Genomic DNA, 24,716 nt, shown 5'->3' on the forward strand with positions numbered 1-24,716 from the left:
TGTACCTCTCTGAATAGATCTACCTTCACTCAACTGTGGCTCTCTCTTGAATTCTTTCCTGCACAAAGCCAAGGATCCACACTTGGCGGGGCACATCCCAGGGGCTCAGCCAAAGCCTGGGGCACGGCCCTCCTCACGCCCCACATCCGTTTTCCTGCATCACTGTGATGTATCAATTTAAAATGTCTTCCACCACAAGAACAAAAAACTCAACTCAAAATGGCAGAAAGCGAAGGGGGCTGTGGGTTCACACCCTGAAACCACAGAAGTAGAACAGGCTGCAGAACGGGTCAACTTAGCAGTCCAGCAACTTCATCAAGGGATCCTCTGTTTTCCATCTCTCCACTCTGCCACCCACAGAGAGAGCTACCACCTAGAGCTGGCCCCTGTTACAGTCTCAGTGTGGGACCACATATGTCCCCCATTCTTATCTAGCAAAAGAGAGGGAATTTTTTTTTTTTCCTGGAAGCAACCAGTAAACTTCAGCAAGCTCACTGGCCTGAATGGGACCAGTACCTCTCACTGGGTCTACAATAATGGCCTGGAAATGGAATTGCAGTGGCCTGAGTCTTCAGGAATGGAGTGGTCTTGGGGGAGAGATGTGAATACCCTAGTAAAAGTTGTGGTAGTTGCTAAGATCTCGAAGAACAGATGTTGGAGAGGCTACCCCAAGGCTTTCTTAGAAATCTATTACCCCAGTTTTGCTGAGAAGAAACTGAAGTTCAGAGAGGGTACGCAACTGTGTAAGTGGTGAAGTCAGGATTCTCACCTCAGCTGTCTGGATACCTTGGGGAACCAAACTAAAGAAAAGCCAGAATAGTCACCTCTTCACCCTCAGCCTAAAGTGTGTAGGTGGGAAAGGGCAGCAGGAGGTTCATGAAGCTGGAAAGATCTCTGCCACTGTATTGGCACCAGGAGCCCTGAATCAACCCACCCTACAAATCTGATTCAGCTTTGAATCCCACATCAGCTGGTACCACGCCTGACTCAGCAAATGTCTACAAACTGGAGAGAAGAGACTACAGATCTATTACCCACGATGGTGAGTTCTAGAGCACTGCTTCCCAAGTCTGTTCTGGGTTAAATCAATGCTGTGGGCTAGCCTGGGAGCCTTGCCACAAAGCGTAATATTGCTCCTCATATGGGATGTCTTCCAAGTTCCAAAGGATAGATTTGCAAATATATTTCTGGAGCACAGCCTCTTCCACTGCTGGGAACTGCCTTTCTTTGACTTGTTTATTCAGGAGAGCTGTTCTGGACTTTCACCCAGCAGTTGCCTGGCAGGAGGTGACCTGGCTTTGGCCAACAGAGGGTGGGGCCAGCAGGGGGTAAGCTGCTAGCTACTGCTCAGTGCTAACCGGGCACCAAGCTACCATGGGAAGGAAGAAGGGCAGAGCATTTAGATGCTGGTCTCTGACCAAGGGCTTCATTTAACGAGCACGAGTCTCCCCCTCCCGCACCACTTCCATTTGGAAAGAGAGAGACAAGGTCGTGTGCACTCATGTGACTCGAAGAACTTTTGCAATTTTTGAGGGTCAGTGAGTATGAATGTTCCTTTAAGCAGCTGCTGTTTCTCATTCCTGCCGAGGCCTCTCACGAGGCAGCATCAGGTAGGAGCATCACGGCCTGCCACGGCCACACTGGCCTTAAAGATTTCTGTGGTCTATTTTGAGCGATTTTACTGTTCATGGTCCTGGCAAACTTATCCACTTTCTGACAATGTTTAGAGTCTGATGTAAGTGTAAACTAGATAATGACCTTTAAAGTCATGGCATGATGTTCTGTTTAAAGCTTTGATTTACTCCTCAGAGCATCTGCAAGGTCCTCTGACCCCTCCACATGGCCTCTTGTAGACCTCCCCAGGTTTCTGTCCACTTGCTGGGCGGGGCTGGTGTGTGATGGGCAGAACTTTTACGTGTCTTGGGTCATGAGGCACGTCTGAGCCCGCGGAGACCACGCCTTACGTCCTGACACTCTTGCAGCCTGTTCTGAGATGCGTGATACTGACTAGCTCATCTGAGGCATATCTTTCTCTCTGGACATTTAAGGATCTTCCCCGAAACACATGTGAGAGCATGCCACTAGCTCCCCACAACAAGTCATTACTAAGACTTGGCTAACATTTCAAGTTTGACATGGTTAAAACAATACCATATCTGCAGCTTAACTTTAGGTGACTCACCAGAAGAGCTATTTAAACAGAATTTGTAGCGAATAAGATTACATTTGTTCTAAGAAAAACAGATATAAAGGACAAAAGGCTAATGCAATATTTTGAAATGCTCTTTTTAAGCTCACAGAAGCCCTGCTGTATTTTCTTGACAGCATCCTAGTTACTGGGCACAACAGGAGGGGTAAGAAATGGTATCTAAAACACTCAAACAACCATGTCCTGACACCATCCAGCCAGAGTGTGTGTTCATCAAAGGACAGGTTTGCAGAAACAGTGATCTCGTTCATCTAGTCCCCAGGGAGCCTCATTAGTACCTTTGCAAAATAACATTTGTCAGGATAGAGCTTGGATAGCCTCACAAGGGGCAGAGTTTACCAGTCCCCTACTTACACTGTGGTTGTCTTCAGTTCCCTTGGCAATTACTACCATCTCTTCCCACCCCAGAGTGAAGAACCAGATTGAGGCTTCTGGCTCTGACATTTGGGCCAGAACAGGGTTTCTTTGGGGAGCAAGGGATCAACAGATGCATAGGATGGCAGGCTCACACACTACTCAAATCAAACACACAGGTAAGCACCAATCTTGTTATTCTCCCAAGAAGTTGTTTCTCAGCCTGAAACAAAAGAAAATCCAGAACCTTCAAGGCCCTATCAAGAGAATCTCCAGAAGACAAATACAGTGTAATCTCACTCATATGTGGATGCTTTAAAAAAAAAAAACTGAACTCATAGAAACAGAGTATAGAATGGTGGTGGCCAGGGACCAGAGGGATAATGGGAAAATGGTAGATGTCGGCCAAAGGGTACAAAGCTTCAGTTAGAAGATGAATAAGTTCTGGGGATTTAATGCACAGCGTATTAACTATGGTAGATAATACTGCATTGTATACTTGCAATTTGGGAAGAGGGTAGATCATTTTTTTAATTTTTTTAAATTGAAGTATGGTCAGTTTACAATATTGGGTCAGTTTCTAGTGTACAGTATAATGTTTCAGTCATACATATACTTACATACATAATCCTTTTCATATTTTTTCATTATAGGTTAGCACAAGATGTTGAATATAGTTCCCTGTGCTACACGTAGAAGCTTCTTTTTTTTTTTTATCTATTTTACATACAGTAGTTAGTATCTGCAAATCTCAAACTCTCAATTTATCCCTTCCCACTCTCTTCCCTCCCTGGTAACCATAAGTTTCTTTTCTATGTCTGTGAGCCTATTTCTGTTTTGTAAATAAGTTCATTTTTGTCATTTTTTAAGATTCCACATATAAGTGATATCATACGGTATTTTCCTTTCTGTTTCTGGCTTACTTTACTTACTATTACAATCTCCAGGTCCATCCATGGTGTTGCAAAGGGCATTATTTTATTCTTTTTTATGGCTGAGTAGTATTCCTTTGTGTAAATATACCACAGCTTCTTTATCTAGTCCTCTGTTGATGGATATTTAGGTTGCTTTCATGCCTTGGCTATTATAAATAGTGCTGCTATAAACATTGGGGAGCACGTGTCTTTTTGAATTATAGTTTTCCCCAGATATATGCCCAGGAGTGGGATTGCTGGATCCTATGGTAGGCCTATTTTTAGTTTATTGAAGGAAAACTAGAAGGAGATTTGAGGAATCTCCATACTGTTTTCCATAATGGCTGCACCAAACTACATTCCCACCAACAGTGTAGGACGATTCCCTTTTCTCCACACTAAGAGGGTAGATGTTAAATATTCTCACCACACACACAAACACAGATACACACACACAGTAACCATGTGAGGGGATGGATGTGTTAATTGTAATCATTTCACAAAGTATATGTGTATCAACTCATCACATTGAACACTTTACATATATACCATTTTATGTGTCGATTATACCTCAAAAAAGCTGTTGGGAGAAAAAAGAAAGCCTAAAAAATAGAGACTCTCCCAGAGAGGAGAATCTCCAACGGGAATCTTTACGGCCCAATCCAGTCCTCTCGAGTCTTCCCTCCTGCTTAGGGTCTCCCACTTTACCTCCCACTGCCATCGTCACATTAGCCACATCAGGGGGACACTGGCACTTCTATAGTAGAATGCTAACTCCTTCCCTCAACTCGTCTTTACACAGCTGAGACAAGTTGGAACCTTTCCAAAGCTTTTACAAAATTCTGAGAAAGAACAACAGGGGTATAAACAAGAAAATACATGAAGCATAAACATGACCAGGCTTGTGCAAGACATTAACAATGGTAATGTTTAGGGAATGAGACATGCAAGGAGGACTCTTGTACATTATAACCTTGTTTGACTTTTTACAAGAATTATATTTAATTTACAAATAGTACACATATATTTAACACATATGGTATTAGTTGGGTTTTTTTTTCATTGAGATGTAGTTGATATACAGTATTATATAAGTTCCAGGTGTACAATATAGTGATTTACAATTTTTAAAGGTTATACTCCATTTATAGTTATTATAAAATATTGGCTATATTCCCTGTGCTGTACATTATGTCCTTATAGCTTATTTATTTTACACATAGTAGTTTGTCCCTCTTAATCCCCTATCCCTTTTGGTCCTAACATAGAATCCTTGTTCCCATGTTGCGCTCTACCCACAGATTTGCACCCTGTTTACTCTGGGACTCTTCCTTCTGCTCCTTCCTACCTCCAACACTCCCCAACAGGCCTCACAGATCAACTGGGGAGAACAATGGTGATGAGTTTTATCCTTCACTCAACAAATATGCTACTACGTGCCAACTCTCATGCCAAACACTGAGTAATGGGCTATTACACACCTTCCCTGCTTATCAGTACCACTCAGATGCCTTTTCTCTTGGATAGGAGATGGATCAAGGGTCATCTCCTTGAAACTTCATTCTGTGTCCATCTACAAAGTCCCAGATCTTATACACACACAAAAAAAAAGGGGGGTTGGGGGAAGATCTTGGTTGAAAGAATTATCCAGAGAAAATAGAAATGAAGTCATTTACATATAAATGGTTCTTCCAGGAGACAGCAAATTTTAAAAATCCCCCTTTCTGATTTGGAGCAGCAGAAAGCTACTAATACAGTCAAGACTAGTAGGTCTCTGTCTTCTGGGCGCCTCCTGTGAGGTGACTAAGGGCCCTTATTAGGCCAGTCTAAGCTTATGACTGTTAACCCTTCCCTTGCTCTTTACCTGTGCTTCAGGGAGGTGCTATTCCTCTCCTCCCTCTCATCACCTAACTTGGGCTCAAGAATTCTCACCTGGGAGTGATTCAGATTGGGCTAGTCTTCGTTTTCCTAGGGACCCTTCTTCCTTAACCTGCTTCAGTTTCCTCAAGGAAGACAAAGATAAAACATTTGGAGACATCACAAATGAACATCATCTCAAGGTTAACAGCCACCTCTGCTGAGAAGAGTACTTCACAAGGGCACTTTTGAGGAACACTACCCACTGGCACACCCGTGGGAGAACAGTCTGTGCCTGGGGAATTTGCCTTCGGTATGGCTTTCATGACATCACTGGCCCAGGAGGAAAGGGCATCCAAACCTAAACCTCACAGTCCGGACCACTATGTGGACTTCCTTGGAAGGTTGCCAGAGATCGGGGAGCCTGCCCTTCTCTCCTGCACTCCAGAAAGTTTGTACCACAGGGTGAGACCAACAGGACTTAACGGTCTGAAAGAAGGAAACCTCTTGTGTGACCCAGCAATCCATCCTAGGAAATGACAGGCCAGATGGTACTCAACTATACAAACATATATTCTGAAATCCCCCAAATTCTTCAAGCCACTTTGCTAAAATAAATCAACACATAACCATCCTAGAATCATTTCAAGAATTTATTCCTAAGAAAACAGCAGGTGGCAGCAAAGTTTTACATTTTTTTACCCTTTGGACGTGAACGAAAACAAAGTGTCATGGAATTATCTCCTCATCTCGGAGTCAGCCAGCTGGCCCAGAAACTGGCACACTGCCATCTTGTAACGTGGAGAATATAGAGCCTTCTGGAGTGGGCTCTGTCCATTTTGACAAGAGAACCCAAAAATGTCACCCCAAACCGGAGGCCTGGCCGGTTCTGCAAGTGAGACAGGAAAGTGACTGGCACAGAGTGGCCTCATCACAGGGACAGAGGCTGTGGCTGTGAGTCTCGTGTTCTCTTGCCTAACGTCAAGGAGTTGCTCATTCACACTGGGGAGGCCCCCACAGAAAACTGAGTATGATTACGTGGAAGTATGCCTAAGGATTGTGCGTATGCCTCACAGCATTTTCAACATCTCTTATGATGTAACCCACGAGAAGGAAGATAGGGGAGACATGGCTGGGGTTTAAATCTGGTCTCTGATGCACCTAGAGATTTCGAGACCTCTGAAAGCTACCTCACCACCCCACGGCTACTGAAGCTCTAGGGTTGGGGGCAGGCAGTGCCAAGATCACTGTCTGGTTTGGTCTCAAATGTCTTCCTTGCCTTAGTATTGTGTTTGGCTCCCAACTTCAAGTTGTGGCTGGAAAGTTTCCACTGCCACAGCACAGCACTGGAGTTTGGAACCCAAGTTTTCGCTGAATTGTTTTGCAGAACAAATCCAGTTTTGCCTTTATGAATTGACTGGCCGGTTTATTTCATCCCAAAATGTTGCTTTAGAACTTGCTCAGACCCATTTTAGATGGAACAGTTTAATTTCCATCCAGGAGGAAACTCTCTCCTTGTTAAAAGTAGGGATAAAGAGGGGTGGGGATGGACTAGAGGATTTTGCATAGTTATTATTTTTAAAGACACAAAATTTGTTATGGAAAAAAAAGACAAAATTGTAGACCTTGTTTTCAAGATTCTAAACAGATTTTACAAGCAGATGTATTTGTGGGTTTTCTTTTTGTAAGTGGAATTGACAAAAGGGAGTAGCTTTGGGCTTTTGCAAGTTATAAAACTACATCTGCAGCATTAGCAGCTCCTGCTGATCAAAGAGAACATTCCTAAAAGGTGCAGTGGAGGTAGAAGTTTATTTATTTAAGTGTATCATGAGGTTTGAGTCCCAAACACACGGTATTTGTCTTTCCTGCAGAAAATGTGATCTTGTTCTGAGGACCTAAGGACAAACTTCACAGCTCTCTGCACAGAAAGGGTCCTTTAAAATTATCTACTCAAAAAAAACATTTTATAATTCCTTTGACTGTAATAAGCAATATCTTTTGAGGCAACTTGCAGTGAATGTTCCAGAATTTATATCAACATTTAATTCCCTCTCTGTATGTTCTACACTCCCCAAATATGATGTTAAATCATTTAACACAAAGAATTGACAGCACCAGGAAAATATTTGGATAACTGTCTGGAGTTGCCATTATTGGCTTTAATTATGACCTACTGGCTCTGGGGTCCTGAAGCAGCCAGAAAATGAGGTATGTATGCCAAAATATTCATTAGAATTCCCTTCTCAGTCATTGTTCAGAAAGAAAAAGTTTCCTTCTGGCCCCCAACTTCAGTGCTTTAAGTGGAATCATTAATATGCCAGATTTTTTAAAGGATCAGTCAGAAAACAAGATTATGCGCCTACCTTGTACTTTGCATTAAAAAAGAAATCTTGAAGAGGTCAAATGTCCCTTTGCTCTCTTTCTATTACCCTGAAGAATTGTTTTGCAGCCATGAAGTCACCAGGTACTCTCCACCCAGGCCTCCTCCTCCTGCTCTCTTGAAAAAACAATCCTATAAGCTTTGGAACTGGACATACAAGTGAAGCACAGTTTGAACCTCCAGAGGAACTAGTCAGGAAGGATGGTCTAGTTTTTTTCTGCTCTTCGATGCTCATTTCTCCTGAATATAATAAGATTTTAGAATGGTGGCACTAGAGGGGAGGGATCAGAGATCGTTGATTCCATCTCCTAATTTTATTACTTTTAAAAAATACTTTATTTATTTACTTTTTTATTTATTTATTTTTGCAGAGGGAAGGTAATTAGGTTCATTTATTTAGTTAGTTTCTCCATGGAGGTACTGGTGATTGAACCCAGGACGTTGTGCATGCTAAGCATACACTCTACCACTTGAGCTAAATCCTCTCCCCTCCATCTCCTAAAGATGAATCTAAGGTGAAATGGTACACTGGCTGTTTCAGTTTGGGTTCTGGCAAGAGCAGGTTTTGTGTGTGTTTTTTTTTTTTTTTAAATCACACCATTTTTCATTGTTACTATTAAAAAGAGTTGCCATTTAATGGGCATTTACTACACTGCCAGGCAGGGGCTGGTGCTTTCATACAGTTGCATCATTCATCCTCACAACAAGCCTATAAGGTAAATATTATTATCCTCATTTTATAGCGAATGAAACTGATAGTCAGGTTAAGTGCATTGCCCACAATTACAGGACTAGAAGAAAGAAGAGTCCATGAGCAAACTCAAGACTGCCTGACTTCAAAGCCTGTGTCCTTTACTCTTTCCCCCTGTTGCCTGCCAGATGAAACCAGGCCAGAGTGCAAATCAAGCTGGGAGATCATGGGCTCTCACATCGCTTTAATATTCAAATAATGGGGTGAGGAAAGAGTCCTCCACAGTGATAAAGTAGAGAAGGATGCCTGTGTCCAAGTAGTCCCCAGTTACCAGAATGTGCAAAGCTATCAAAAGGGACCATATAGTTGTAACTATTTCCCATTATCTACTCGTCATGTTCAACAAGACAGTTTACTCTGAAAACTTTTGAAAGACTTCCCAGCTTTTAATAAAAGTTGGCTGATTCAATGTTGACAATTTGTCTTTCATTTAATAGAAAATTGGTGAGGGAAATTTGGGAGGGATGCTTATTTTGGGAAAAAATAATTTGGATTTTTTTGTGTATGTGTGCTCAGGGTCAAACGGGGCTGGGAGAGCAGATGTGGTATAAATTAGGGAAGTTTATCTGATCGTTGTCCACAGTGGCACAGATGATGGAGTTATTGCCTGGAAATGCTTGTGTTTTCCACTGAAACATGGTTTGGGAAAGAAACTGACATTTTAGAAAAACTAATAAAGTTAAGATAAAGTTGGAATGTTACGTGTTAAACTAAAGACCATGAGATGGAGACATTCAGGGGAAACATCCAAGTTTGTTAACTTAGGTGCCAGTGAAAACTTTGTGTAAACTGAAACTTTACTTTCTCCCAAAGGAAAAAAATCATATACCTGGATAAGTTATAAGTAACCTGCCTGGACCCTGCTCCACAGTTTCTTCTCTCTGAAAATGAAGTCACTCAAACCCCTCTGCAGGTAGGTATGCGCCTGGTCGGGGTGACTTAAGGAGCATCACCTTCACGGTGGGCTGTTTGTTTCAGGGTCAAATCACCTGATCTACTGCTACCCTCCTAATTCAAGCCAACGTCACCCCTCATCTGGACCACCACAGTCATAGTGTATCCAGTGCCCGGAACAAGGACCAGCAGAGAGTAGTAGCTTAATAAAATATTGTTGATTGATTGAATAAATGAATAATTGCATGAGATCCTGCTTGCGCTGAATCAGTGACCCCGTCCTAGTTCCCTGACCATCGATGTGTGCCTGGTACTGGGACGGACCAGCCATGATCCCTAACCCTCGGACTACAGCCCTGCCCTTTGACAGCAGTGTATTAGTCTACTAGGGCTGCCATAGCAAAATACCACATACTGAGTGGCTTAAACAACAGAATTTTTTTCCTACCGTTCTGGAGGCTAGAAGTCCGAGATCAAAGTGCCAGCAAGTTTGCTTTCTTCTGAGGACTTTCTTTAGGCCTGCAGATGGCCGCTTTCTCTTTGTATCTCCATACAGTCATCCCTCGGTCTGCGTGTTGTCTCTGTCCTGATCTCCTCTTCTTACAAGGAAGGACACCAGTCATACCGCACCAGGGCCCACATGTAAGACCTCATTTTACCTTAATTCCCTCTTTAAAGGCTTTATCTCCAAATACAGTCACATTCTGAGGTGCTGAGGGTTGTGACTACAACCACGAATTTGGGAGGGAGAGACACAGTTCAGCCAATAACAAAGTGTCACCAGCGGAATCCTCTCTCTGCCTTCTACAGCTGGGCTTCTCTGGGGCCTGCCTAGGGTTTGCTCCTAGAAAGCCCACTACTGTGCGCTCTGCCATTCCCCCTACCCCGCTGCTTCCTGCTGTTCCTCCTTGCTGCCAGCTCTTTACAGCACAGCCACCTGTTGTCTGTTACCACACCCTGAGCTGGCTCACTTCCCATCACCTGCAGCCGGTCTTCTATCCAAACACTTGCCCCTGCTGGCTGCAGTTAACCCTTCTATTTCTGGGTGTGTTCATGGGTACAACCCTAAATCTTAAACTAACTAACTGTTGAAAAAACAAAATTCAGCTGAGTAAATTTGAAGATCTAATGGGCTTTATTCACTGATTCACGAATGGGGCAGAATCCCACCTGGCAACTAGATGTTCCTCGGAGGGGTTCTACAAAACAAAAAATTTTTACAGCAAGAAGGACAGGGTAAGGGAGCTATTAGCAAAAGAAAAGAAAGGATTATTTTTAGGCAAGGACATCTTTTTGGGTGGGGGGTGGGGCAGTGGGGGAGGGAATGGCAAGGTTTTTATCGTGCACAGTGCTTCTCCTCCCTCTGGGGGATGGAGAGGGCCTATGTGACAGATGATCTCGGAGGTGCTGACCAGAAAATTCCATACTGGTTGATTAAGATTATGCTTCTGGGGGAGGTCGAAACTGCAATTAAATCGGGTATTAAGTCTAGGTTTGGGATTGTGGGCTCTAGCACAAGTGACACCATTTTGGGCCTGTAGCTTTCTCTTTAACACTACATACAAACATAAGTCTTGGTCTCAGTCTGTTATGATCACTGGGGTGCATTTTTGAAATAACTGAAGAGTGATAATGTCTGGGCTGAACAAAGTTAAGTGGCCTCGCAAAGATAAAATTTTACTCACAAACACGCAATGACATGATGCCCCACCCACACGAGAATCTAGTTCAATTGGTTTGGGATGGGGCCCGGTGTCAGTATTTTTTTAAAAGCTCCCCCAAGTGGTTTTAACAGGCAGAAAAGGTTAAGGATCACTGCTCTTATTGGCAGAACAAACCTATCCAATTGAGACAAAAACTAGGCTGGAACACGAGAGTAAAACTAAGCTGGGAGATCCTGTCCCATCTGTGACATGTGCATGTCCTGTGGCGAGTCTCCCCAGGGTCCAGTCCCATCCAAACGCGGAGGTGGCGGCTCTCCCTTCGGCTCTGTCTCTCCTTTGATGTGAAGCACCCCGCTCTGATCTGAGAAGTTGGGGGCGGCTTATTAGTGTCTTCTGCCACACAAAGCAATCTGGATGCGGCTCCACAGTGACTCTGGACACAGACAAGTGTCACTTCAGCTGGGCCCTCTGGCTGTTGATGATGAAAGACCCTCGACAGTGGTGAAAAGAACAAGATAACATAGCTCTTGGGCTCAGCAACAGTGGGATTCACTCAAGTGGCAGATAAGCTCCAGGCATTGACCAGCCTCCAAAATCTTCCAGCGGCTGAGCTGCAGTCTCTCCACGCCGCTGTCCTCCTCTTGGTGGGACTCTTCCCCCACCAGGCCTCCTTCCAACCTCCTAGGTCCCTGCTGTCCCCCATCCCAGAGGACCCTGGGGTGAAGGGGCTTAGTCAGGCTCTCCCTCTAGTCTCTTTTTAATATGTTTGTAGGTCAAAGCCAATCCCTCATGCTTCCGGCCTTTCCTTTTGATTCTCAAGGGCCTTTTCTTCTCTCAACAAAACCTGGTTCTCTGCAAATAAAAGGCTTTGGCTTTCAAAACTATTATTTTTGATGTGGGCTTCAAGAGGCTATTTTAAAAGTCAGAAAACTGAACATTGACTGTTTTATTTCAACCCTTTCTTTCTCTTTGCATTCCGGTTTTACCAATCCTAATTCTCCTTGAGGCAATGTTTCTGATTCACTAGGGGAAAGGTCAAGTGGAAAAAGTGTAGCAAGGAAAAGCACGAAGATTAACCTTTCAAGATACTCTCTCTGTGTAAGAAATACTGCCACATTGGTCACTCCAGCCCCCCACCCCCACCCCACCCTGACAAGTGAGCAGGCCAGGATGTTCTGGCCGAGTCTACACAGGCAGAATGAAGTGGAGAATCAAGATTTAGCTTGATAATAAATGTTCTAAATGACAATTATTAAAACGTTGTTTTCTTCAACAAGGCAATGGCAAGAAAACAAAAGGGAGGCAGATTGCTCTAGGATAAAAAAAAATGTTAGCGATAGAACACTCTTGTTTGGAGTCTGTTTTGAACTAACCACTGCTGAAAGCCATTTTTGAGTTCAAATAAAGCAAATTTGTTTATGGACTGGGTATGAGATGATATCACAAAATTATTGTTAACATTAAGTGTAACAGTAGCATTTGGTTCTGTAAGAAACCATTCTTTTTTTCATTCCTTTTTTTTAAATAGATTACTGAATTCTGAATGGTATGTGGGTGAAATGATATTATGTCTGGGGAAAAGAGAAGAGAAGAGAACAGGAAAGAAGGAAGGAAGGAGGGAAGAGAGGGAGGAAGGACAGGAAAGCCAGACACCCTGGCAAGAAACAAAACAAACAAAAAAGAAAAAGGGATAGATGCATTAAGTGTGACAAAATCTTGATAATTATTGGGTCTTAATGATAGGTATATGGGAGTTCATTATATTATTATCCCTATTTTAGTGTGTAAGTATGAAAAGGTTTATAATAATTTTTTAAATTGTTAAACTGGTACAAGAAAAGACAGACTGATCAATGGAAGAGAATAAAAGGGCGAGAAACAAATTCAAACATTTAGTGTTTAAGAATTTATTGTATTACTGATTTGCAGGCAGATGAACTCTTTCTTCAAATAAAATCTGACATGGAATTCAAACATATAAAACAAAAAAAGAACAGAACTGCTCCACTTGAAAGCAGAGAAGAAGTCTAGCTCTTTTGCTTCCTCTTTGTCTCCCCAGAATCTTCAGAAGTTATTCAGGGAACCCTGTGACTCTGTAGGACCCAACTTGAAAACTTCCGTAGTATATGATGAAGGAAACTTCTCAAATCCTGCAGAAAACATGTATTGCTTAGTACAGGTGTTGGACAATTGCTAACTATTCGGGAGGAAAAAAAAGTTAAATCCCTACTCACATCATATATCAAAATAAATTCCAGTTGCATTAAAATGTTTAAAGTACAAAGTGAAATTATAGTAGTATTAGAAAAATAGATGAATATTCTAAAATATTGAGACAAAGAAGAACTTCCTAATCAACACAAAAAAGTCAGAAATTATAAAGGGAAAGATTGATATCTTTGATTACATAAATATCTAAAATGTCATAGGGCAAAAAATAAACCACACTCCACAAAAACGAAAAAAAACTTTAATATTCTTAACCATTAAGCAGAATTTCAAATCAGTAGAAAAAAGACAAACACTCCAATTGAAGAAAAGGACCAACAACAAAAACAACAAAACAACAAATATAAGGACATATAAATTATCATAAAGATATGAGAAATATTTCATCTACTATAGGTCAAAGAAATATTGTAAGTTAAGTAATAATGAGAATAGTTGATATAGACTCCAATTTCTGGTGATAATGGCAGACTAGATAAGCTGAAAATTCAGCTACTATAAAACATCTAGAAATGCTAAGTAAAATATACTTTACATCTTTTAAAATATATAACTGAACTCCCATGAAAATACAGAAAATCCATAGGAGACCAAACCAAAGTAATTAAAAACTAGAATGGAAAGCTTGAACTGACAAGTAGTTGCCTGGGCTTTGGGGAGGATTTTCCTCTCCCTGGTAATAAAGAGACTTGGTTAGGGACAGAAGAAAAGGAATTGAGACTCTCAAGTAAATCCAGATCCTGAAAAGGCTGCACCCCACTTCTCCAGCACAAAAGCACATGTGCATGATTAATAAACCCAATCAAGAAGTTAAGATAAGTTCATTTATGTCTTTTTTTTTAAGATTTCACATATTAAAAAACAAAGAAATTAAGATTAAGAAATGGTCACAGTCTGGTAATAACTCTGGGGCAATAAGAAAAAGCAAACATGAACCTCTCTGGAGGGATTCACCTCAACCTAGAATCACCATAGAGCTCACAACCCAAAATTACTGAACTAGGAGGAAACAAATCATGATGACTAAGAGTCAGCTGATAAAGATTATAGAATTATTAGAATGAAACTATAAACTAAATTTAGAATTATTATGTTTAGAATTATTAAGATATAAAATGCAGTCTCAAAAACACAGGAGAAGAATAAAACTTTCTAATAAGAGATATGATTTTTACCTATCAGATGACACTGTATTAGAAGTGTTTTAAGGAGTATAGGAAACTGATATTTACATATTGTGAAAAATAAAACTGATCATTCCAGAGGTCAGTTTGGCGATATGTATCAGATATTTAACAACAAAAAAGCACATACTCATGGACTCAATAAATTTACTTTTTAAAAATTGAAGTATAGTTGATTTACCATACTACATTAATTTCAGGTATACAACATAGTGATTCAAAATTTTTATAGAGTATGCACCATACAAAGTGATTACAATAATGTCAACAATATTCCCTGTGCTGTACATTACATCCTTGTGACTTATTTTATAACCAGTAGTCTGTACCTCTTAATCCCCTTCATCTATTTTGCCGTCCTCCCTTCCCCCTCCCTTCTGGCAACCACTAGTTTGTTTTCTGTATCTGTTTCTGTTTTGTTACATTTACTTGTTTGTTTTGTTTTTTAGATTCCACCTGTAAGTGAAGACATACAGTATTTGTCTTTCTCTGTCTTACTTATTTCATTTAGCATAATACCCTCTAGGTCCATCCATGCTGTTGCAAATGGCAAGATTTCATCCTTATTTATGGCTGAACAATATTCTATCGTATATATATCCCACATCTTCCTTACCTATTCATCTGTCCATGGACTTAGGTATCTTCCATATCTTGGCTATTGTAAATAATGCTGCAATGAACATAAGGGTACATATGTCTTTTTCAACTCGTGTTTTTGTTTTCTTTGAATAAATACCTAGGAGTGGAATTGCTGGATCATTTGGTAGTTCTCTTTTAATTTTTTGAGGAGCCTCCCTAGTGTTTTCCATAGTGGGTGTACCAATTTACATTCCTACCAATGTGAAATTAGGGTTCCCGTTTCTCTGCATCCTCACCCATGCTTGTTATGGATTGTCTTTTTGATGATAGCAATTCTGACAAGTGTGAGGTGATATCACGTTGTAGTTTTGACTTCCATTTCCCTGACAATGAGTGGTGTTGAGCATCTTTTCAGTGTACTTGTTGGCCAATTGCATGTCTTCTTTGGAAAAATGCCTATTCAGATCCTCTGACCATTTATTAATCAGACTGTTTGTATATTAACCCCTTAATAAATGCATCATTTGCACATATCTTGTCCCATTTTCATTTTCTTGATAGTTTCCCATGCTGTCCAAAAGCATTTTAGTTTGATGTGGTCCCATTTGTTTATTTTTGCTTTTGTTGCCTTTGCCTGATGAGACAGATTCAAAAAAATATTGCTAAGACCAACATAAAAGAGCATCCTGCCTATGTTTCCTTCTAGAAGTTTTATGGTTTCAGGTCTTACATTTAGAAACACATTTAGAAAAAATATATTTTGAGTTTATTTTTGCATGTGGGGTGAAAAAATGGTTTCAATAATTTTCCTTCTAAGAATTTATCTTTAAAACAATAAAATTACCCTAAGATGAATACACAAAGATGTTTAATCAGGCATTTTTCATGGCAAAAATGTAGGGAGGAGAATTTTAATATCCAATAGCAGAGGAATGGTATTTGATTATGATAATTTCATATGAGGAAATATCATGCAGGTAATAAAAATGATATGGTACAGATTTATTTACTGACATGGAAAGATGTCCCAAATGCACTGATGAGGGAAAAAAAAAAAGTCAGGTTGCAGACCAACCTGATCTCACTTTTTGAAAGTTGTGTGACCCATTAGGGAAAGTTCAAATGACAAACAAATAAATGAAGATGTGCAAAAATTCAGTAGTAATAGGTAATGGAAGTTAAAACAATGGTGTCATAATACTTTATACCTTTTAGGATGGGAAACAAATAGATCCACACAGAGTTTGGCAAGGACATGGGCAAGTGGGAACACTCAGGCACTGCTGGTGGGAATACAAACTGGCGTAGGCATTCTGGAAAGCAATCTCAGAATTTAGTGTCATCGGTCTGTAGAAGCATTTTGATGCCATTTCTAGATATATAACCTCAAGATATTCTCATTCAGAGATATAAGAGGACATGAAACAGGATGTTCATCTGTACATTATACATGGCAAAGGGGTGCTGGAGGCAACCCAAGCATCCCTCATTCAGAGACAAAAAAAAAAAATGTGGTAGATGCATACTACTCCATAATATGCAGCAGTAAGAGGAAATAATCTACTTGGATAATTATTTTTTTAAGTATCCAGGAAAATTTTTAACACCACATATTTGTATGTCAAAAACATGTCACAAAGCAACAGCACAGCCTTTAAAGGATTATACACATATCATAAGTACAGCTATCAAACATGTTAAAGACAGTTCCCACGAAAGAGGTGGGAAAGGGTATGGGAATTAAAGGAGAAAAAATAAAATAATTAAAATAAAACAAGAGAGAAGCCTTGCATAGACTGATAATGACAATTTGCCTTAAACTGAGGAGTATGTTTAATTAAGCTCTGCACTTGTTCAATTTTTTAAAAGTATATATATATATATATATATATATGTATAATGTATAAAAATATCTAAAAGGGTAAACACTAAAATATTAATAGTGGTATGAAAGGTGAATCTTTTTCTTTTTTCTACACTGAATAAATATTGTATAATCAGTAAATAATAAGTAACAAGCATTTTTTATGTCTCACAAACTCATCTTAATACTCAGAACTACTTCCTTGCTTTTGGATAAATGTACAATAACCTACTAAATTCAGCTGCCTGTGTGGTCACAGTCATTTTATTGTTTTTCCAGAACGTTCCAAAATAACTCTGGAACAAGACCAGTGGGACCACCAGATAGATATCTAGCCTCACCCTTCTTCCCATGCAAATGAAGACCAAGCCTCCAATCCAGCTTTGGCAGAAAACTCTGTAGGACTCAGGGTAGCAAGGCCCTCGCCTTCTTGGCTGGGGAGAAGAGGGGGAGCACTCATAACTCTGTCAGTCAGCTCACTTAGCCTCTGAAAAGCTAGCTTGGGCTGCAGCTGCCAAAGACAAAGGCTCCACCTCAAGGGTGGAAACTCTATTTGCAGCTTTGTAGACACAGGTGTTCTTCCAGGCGACTCAAGTCCTGCAGTGTGAGGCTGGGTTTGGCCAGGAATAGCCCCGAAGGCCATTCCCTCAGGAGCCAGCTCTTGAGGCCTTCAGTGTATGTTCTAACTATATTTGGCAATGAAAACCAAAGAGGTCAGTGGCTTAGCCCGGGGAGGGGGAGGGGAGATTATTCCTGATTTATAATCCCTGCTTCAAAACAGGTCCAAGAATTTAAAAACTCATTTCATTTATTTATTTTATACTCACTGAGCATGCCGCTGAAACAGTTCTGGTTTCCCGTCCTACCAGCCTCATGTAAATCCTTCAGAACCACAGGTGTAAATCACCTACCCATGCCATCCTTGTATTAGAGGACATCTGGGGACATCTGGCTTGAGAATCCAAATGTTAAAATTATCCCACCTTACTCTCTATGTCTTCACAGCATCAAAATAGCCTGTGGCACTTGAGTGCAAAGCCAGGCTCCAGCCCTTATTACTCACTGTGTGACCTTGACTAAGTTACTTTATGTCTCTGAGGTTCAGTTTCCTTATCCACAAACAGACATAATAACACCTACTCTACAAGGCTGCTGTAAGAATTAAATGAGATAAGGTATAGAAAGTGGCTAGGAGAATGTCTGATAGAAAACAGGTGCTAAAAAAAGAATCCGTTTCCATTCCTCCCCATCACTCCCTTCCAGCCTTAGCTGTTCAGCCAAGGTGTTGGCTTTTCAAGAAATTGCTTGGTACATTGTGTCTGATTATACATGGATGGTACCATTCCCACAGCCAGCAACAGTAGCTAAAGATAAAAGCTGCGCCTACTCCTCAGCCGCCGACAGGTCGAATCAGCTCACAAATGACTCATCACTGTTGATAAACGATGTGTTCTTGGCATTAAGAGGCCTTATCCTGACAGGCTTTGACACCTTATGAAAAAAATCCAGAAGGACGGTTGAATGGCTCACAGAGAAAGTCCCCAGAGTTTAATGGTGATCTTCAGTCAATTCTGAACTTGTACCAGACTGGTCTTAGGAGGGTCTCTTGTCTTTTTGGACATATCTTCAATCAGAGTTTTCAGTTGGGAAGGACTCCAGCTGAGCAGCTGCCTCTTTTATCTCAGAGCTGAACCATCTACCTCACTTGCCTTGGATTCCCTGAAGGGAGTCATAAGACTCCCTGGGTAGAAGGCTAGACGCCCATTCCCTGCTCAGAACAGCCCTAAGCTAGTGCCCAAACTGCCTTTGGCAGCTTTGTCTGCTGGCTGAAATGCTTCCAGGGTGAGGTTTGGCTGAAGGGCTCTGTGGCTATGGGACAAACCTTGGCTCAAGGGAAAGGGTGAGTATTTAATCCCGAGCCACTGTCTGCAAGGCTGAAGTGTTCGCGGTTTTTTGTAGCCCCTTCAGACCACCCAAAACCACTCACTGGCACAGAAATCCCATAACTGGAATTTTCACTTTTTCATTCATACATTCCCTGTACCTTGTGCACCTGGCACAGAGTCCCTCTAAGGGAATATTTACTAAAAGGCCCTTGAGGACAGGATGGTCTGTTGCTGCATTTGTAACCCCTTGAATTCTGATGAACCTCACAAAACTATTATGATCAAATAGGACAATGAATTGTATGAAGATTGACACTGTCGTCAGGCCACATGCCCAAAATTGAAGCCTTGGGAAGTCTTGAGGAAATTCCATGCAATAGGATCTACTTTCTTTGAAACTGAAACTGCTTTAGAAGCAGGTTGCCTCTGGACCGCAGACCTAGGACCTATCTCCTTCAGTTTCACGCAGGCTTTTTCTCAAAGGAACTATCCTAGCCCTTTAGAAGGGGCCTTGTAGTGTGCAGTTGATGCAAAAGGCCCAGGAGGAGGTAGGCTGCACTGAAAACCTTTCCATTATCCAAACTCACCCTCAGATTTTTGTCACCAGGAAGATTTCTGGGATCATCTGTAAGCACCAACATTTCAGTCATGCTTTGAAGTCAAAAGGCCAAGGAAACTTTCTAGAAAGGACAAGCAGTTGGACTCCATCCTGGGTCTTCAGGATTTCGGTTGAGACAAATGGGGCAGGGAAATCACTTCCAGGGTCCCTTCCCGTATCCTCCCCTTCTGTCCTGACTGTTCCCAGATCCCCTGCTCTTCTAGTCATTCAGTGGGGCTTAGTGCCCCGCTTCTGTCACCAGGACTGGGGTCAACCGTCTAAGATGATAAGGCATAAATTTATGCAAGGAGAAGGAAGAAAGAAGGGAGAGAAAGGAAGACTGGAGAGAAGTGGAGAAAAAAATGAAAAAGGCTTGGGAAGGAGGAAGGAAGTGGAGAGCGGCAAGGGGAGGCGGAACAATGAAGGTCTCATGAAGGTCTCAGGCCGTCGCAGGCGCACGGTTCCGGCGGCACGTCCGTCCCGGCTGCCTCCGGCCAGCAGCTGCACGCTGCTCAGCGTGTGGGCGCTGAGTCACGATCCCAGAACAGGGAGCCGCCGTGCAGGTCTAGGGGGGGCCGGCCCTGGTTGGCATCTGCAAACTGTTTTTTTTCTTTCCTCTTTCATTAAGGCTGTGTGCTGACTCCCACGTAGGAGGACTTATTAAACCGCACGTACTGCCTGACGGCCCGCAGGCGGGTCCGAGGCGGCCAGCTGGGGGCGCCGCAGCATCGTTTATGAGCCCGCAGGCCCGCTGGGGCACGGGGCTGGAAAGGACCGGGGTTGCTGGCCCGGCGGCTGGTTTCCCGGAGGAGTCCCCACATTTTGGTGGAGTCGCTTCTAACTTAAGCACTGCTGCAGCCAGGGGAACCTCCTCACCTTGAAGGCATCCGAGACCACCCTAACTCTCCGAGGTGCGCTTTTGCGCAGAATTCCGTGAGCAACTCCATTAAATCTGAGACTCTGTTGCGCAATCTGTAGAGTCCAGGCTCGCTTCCCCACTTGGGCTCATCCTACCCCATGCGGCCCGGCCGCCACGCGAGGCTGTGACCTCGAGTATCTCCGCGAAGCCCGGACCCTCACGCAGGACACAAGCTCCACACGCCTCACCTGGAGAGAGTTGCTCTGACCGCTCAGCCAGAGCCGAGACTCGCCAGCACCCGCCAGCGCAGCTGTCCTATCTTCCCACGCCAGGCGACTGGACCCCAAGGCTCCCGGGAGGACCAGGACCAGGGGCACCCTCCCTTCCAAGACTCATGACCAGAGAATGAATCAGCACTGGGACAGTTTATTGGTTTGCTGCTTTGCATATCGCCCATTTTATGTAAATAGATTATACAGACATGGTGTTTCCTTCTTCCACAAGAGGCAGTCTCTCAGGCACACACTCTCACACATTCCACGCAGTAAACAACGTTACACCTCGCTGAGACATTCACGTATTAAAATAAAGGGGAGGGGGACAATACAATTGCTTTAAAATGCCCTTAATATAATATATAACGTACAAAAATATCTCCATATTTGAAGTTACAAAAACAAATCTTGACAGCAACAAACTTAAATATTGATAGTTACCTCTGTATATACAACACGCATTGCACTTTTCCTCTCTAGGTTTTGGAAAGTTCAAGTAATAGTGAGGCTTGCGCCCCGGTGGGGTGACACCCCGTCAGAAATCAGTTGGGCACGGCAGTGGCTCAGACCCTTGCCCCTGGGGGTCTCAGCATTTACTTCGCAGTTTCTCCTCTCCATGAGCCTGGCAGACGACACTCCCTTGGATTCCTCTGCACCCTCCTCCCCTCCCGGGGCACCCAGGCCGCACTAGGGTGAAAAGAATATTGCCTCGGAGGAGGAGGGTCTCCTGCAAAGCCGGGACTCGCCGCTGGACGGTGCCTCCGGGACTCTCGGACAATCAGGGCTGTCTCAGCTCGGTTCCCATTCGCTGAAGGGCTCGGCTCGGGGAAGCCCTCTGCCCCGGGAGGCGCAGGCGGGATGCATGCGCGACTGTTCGCTGCTGCCACCTAAATCTTAAGGAGGGAGGCGAGCACTTGCGCCCGGGAGGCCGAGGCCCCTCGTGCCTGTGGCTCCGGGGACAACAGAGTGCCGCCCAGGTTGGCCTCGGGCAGGGATCGTCGGCGCCGGCGGCCATAGCCCTGGGGGCTGATCTTGCTCCTGGGAGCGACGCCGTCCTTGTCCTTGTCCGTGAACTGGTAGATCTGGTGCGCCAACTTCTGCACCGTGCACGTTCCGAAGCGACATCCAAAGCCCCGCAGGCCCTGGAAGTTGTTCATACTCGGGCGGTAGCGCTTGACTCGGATGCGGGCGGCGTCCGGACTGCGGGAGAAGGGAAGGCAGGCAACGTGAGACTCCCATCAAGCAGGTCTTTGGCCCCAGCCATCAGGAACGGAGCCGTTCTAGGACCAGAGGGAGCTTGAAATTGCTACCTCTATCTGAACTGCCATACATCCTCCTGATGATCCCCAGGGCCAAGGCAGTGGAGAAGAGCTTCCCCTGCCCATTCCGCAATGGCGCGAGGCATAGTTACCTGGCCTGGGGACTTCGAGAGGCGCCTTTCACATCCTGGGGCCGAACGAGAGTCTGGGCAGGCCCGGCCTTCACGTCTGCGATCCCGGTAGGGTAGCTGCTGGACACCCGAAGTTCCCTTTTTCCACGACTTAGAGCCCACTTATTCCATCTAGAAAACACAAGTTGACAAGATTCGCATTCATCCAGGAGAGGTCCTGGCCCGTCCCTGCTCCTGTTCACTTCTAAACCCTCAGGGATCAATGGCCAGTTCCCCCTGTCTTGCAGGTACCAGGACTGGGGAAGGTGCTGCATGCAACTCACTTCTTTCGGAACTCTGCGGCCACGTCCAGCCGTGCGGTGTCGGCGCCTAGAATGGCGAGCGAGCCCAGGTACATGAGGGCGACGGGAACCAGCTTCATCCCGGAGGTGATGCGCAGACCCTGGGGAAGGAGAGAGAGGAGCCGAGTGTGAGTGCTCCTGCCCGCCGCACCGCCGGGCGGGACACGGAGGTGGGCGAGGGCCCCGGCGCGGGCAGGCTCAGCCCGCGCTCTTCCTGACTCAGACGCTTATCTCCCAGGGGCACAGAGAGGCGCCAGCGGCATTTGCACCCGCCCGGCGGGTGACAAGCCCCGCACGGGAGGCTGCTGCCCCGTGTCAGGCTCCCAGAGGTTCCCCGCTCAACTTCTCGAAATTTGGCTGACGGAGTGGAGGGGACTGAGTCTCTGGAATTCCAGTTGTGTGCACGAGCTGGGCCATGATGTGGGACGCACCCCTCAGAGGACCCTACAAAGTGGATTATATCCCTCACCTACCACTCCCAGTCTCCGGCCTGGGCAGTTCCACCCCCTCTTCTCACTTTAAATCGCCGCGTTCGGGGTGCTTACCTGCTGAGGGGGTGAACTGCCAAGAACTGGGAGAATTAAATCTGAAACGTCGCTCTGGCAGTGGCCAAACCCCGACTCCAAGCTGTGGTGAGAAACCAGAGGTGGCGAGTCTCGAGCTGTTCCGCCTAGTGTCACCAAGAAACCACTGAGTGGTCGGCTCGCGTTCCTCGGCTTTATAAGAAGAGCGCAGGGGGGCGGGGCCTGGGCTGCCCTCGCGCCCTCCCTTTCTTTCCTTGGGCGCGCGCTTCTGCACTCGGGCGCGCGCAGCGCTCGCCTGTGGGGGTGGGGTGGGGGTGGGGAGGTGCGGGGGTCAGGGTAGGGGTCCCTCATGCCCCCTTGGCTCAGAAATGAGCTCCAGGAAATTGGTGCAGGAACTGCCCCAACTCTGACTCTCTGGGCACAGGGTTCAGATCTTAAACTGGGGCTAAGTAGAGCCGGTACAACTTCTTGGGGCCCTTACCCAGGACTTATGCAGCCCACAATGCGAGGTCTCCTGGCACGGAACTATAAGAACCAGAGTTGGGTACCGCGCAGAAGACCCGAACCCGGGACCTCGGTAACTGTGGCCTCGAGTGGACCGCGCCCCCTGCCGGCTCGGCGCCTGACCTGGCCGCGACCCCCAGACTCCCGCCGAGCCTCAGGGGCAGGGCACAGAGCGCAGCCGAGAGGAGCAGGGGCTCGCCAGACCCCCGAGAGCGGCCCACACTCCAGGGTTCTGGGATGGACTAGTAAGATTTCGCAAGAGGGGCAGGCTCTGAAAGGCTGATTTGAGAATTGGGATGGGGGGGGGCAGTTATCTGAAGTGTCAGAATTTGTGTGCCTATTTGGAAATAGAGGAATAACCAAAATTAGGACGAAGAATATCGTTTCGTTTTTTCCTCCTTGTAATCCAATTATGCCTTATAAGGTTACAACCTGAGAGTTTGCCTAGCTGCCCTCGGAGCCTCCATTCACCCCTTGTAAACGTGAGGATTTACTGCCAGGGAGCACACTAATGCTTCACGTATGTTAATCGCTTTACAGTTTACAAAGCATGGCCAGCCACATCCTGATCTCCTTTGATCCTCACATCTACCCTTGAGTTAGGCGAGGAAGGTAACATCAGTTTTCTACTCGGTGAGATGAAAAAACTAAAGTTCAGAGGAGGAAGCATTTACCTAAAGTCACACCAAAGGTGGTAAGCAGCAGAGTCCTAGCTCAGCCCAGAAAGCAAGCATGGCTGACTGGATGGGGCGCGTCGTGGATTTTTCTAGGCTAGGGTCATCCTCTCGTCAAGGGGGAGAGAAGAGTCCTAGCCCCCGCCCAAGGATTTATGCCTGTTCATGATGAATCACCCCCAAGCACGTTTGTCACTCGTGTACACTCTTCCATCACTGCTTTTTGACTTCACTTTCTTACTTAATTTTGGAGGCCAAACCGGCGAGGGAACTCAGCCCCTTGGAGCTCCCTACTTCTGACAGGAGGGTCTCTGGTGTCCTATCACCCACTACCCTGGATGCAGGTCGTAGACTGTGAAACGGAGGTCGGGGGACCATTGAAATTCTGAGGACCAGCTTCTAGTCCTCATTTTATGGCATTCGCTGTGTGAACGTAGGCAAGTCACGTCCCCACTCTATTTTCCCCATCTATAACGTGTCCCCAGCAGATCTCTAAGCTTCCTACCTGCTATGCCATGCTGATTCGGAGACCTAGTGCACAGGCGGCTGGCTTGGGGCGCGCGGACCTTGCCTGCCCTGGGCCTCGCGTTGCCAGCTCAGCCGCCCTTTCACTCCCAGGAATGATGGGTGGACATTGCACCTGGGGAAGGAATGGCCGCACCGACGTTATTATTTTCAGGATTCTTTCCTGAGAAAACCACCTGAGCGGACCTGAGTTCCAGCTGAGGGCGGGGGACAGATACCTAGCTCTGGCTTGGGCTCTGGTAAGGGCTGGAGACGCCG

At 44.7% G+C, this 24,716-nt stretch overlaps 1 protein-coding gene across 1 annotated transcript; it reads right to left on the bottom strand.

The window, feature by feature from the left end:
- Positions 1-20,631: 20,631 nt before the first annotated feature.
- Positions 20,632-22,938, bottom strand: ADM (adrenomedullin). The gene is made up of 4 exons (XM_010977155.3): positions 22,777-22,938; positions 22,214-22,332; positions 21,912-22,061; positions 20,632-21,700 (listed from the first exon to the last, which is right to left on the bottom strand). Exons 2-4 carry the CDS (start codon positions 22,309-22,311, stop codon positions 21,388-21,390), a joined length of 561 nt encoding a protein of 186 aa, XP_010975457.1. The 5' UTR covers positions 22,312-22,332; positions 22,777-22,938; the 3' UTR covers positions 20,632-21,387.
- Between the last annotated feature and the right edge of the window lie 1,778 nt (positions 22,939-24,716).

The sequence above is a fragment of the Camelus dromedarius genome, chromosome 12 (genome assembly GCF_036321535.1).
Source record: "Camelus dromedarius isolate mCamDro1 chromosome 12, mCamDro1.pat, whole genome shotgun sequence".
In the NCBI taxonomy this organism is placed as follows: domain Eukaryota; kingdom Metazoa; phylum Chordata; class Mammalia; order Artiodactyla; family Camelidae; genus Camelus; species Camelus dromedarius.

What these genes read in the sequence shown, in the direction of transcription:
- ADM (XM_010977155.3), bottom strand. Translation starts at nt 22,311, where the DNA reads ATGAAGCTGGTTCCCGTCGCCCTCATGTACCTGGGCTCGCTCGCCATT. An exon ending in GCCGCAGAGTTCCGAAAGAA is followed by an intron (nt 22,062 to 22,213) that starts GTGAGTTGCATG and finishes TGTGTTTTCTAG; the next exon opens with ATGGAATAAGTGGGCTCTAA. An exon ending in TCTCGAAGTCCCCAGGCCAG is followed by an intron (nt 21,701 to 21,911) that starts GTAACTATGCCT and finishes CTTCTCCCGCAG; the next exon opens with TCCGGACGCCGCCCGCATCC.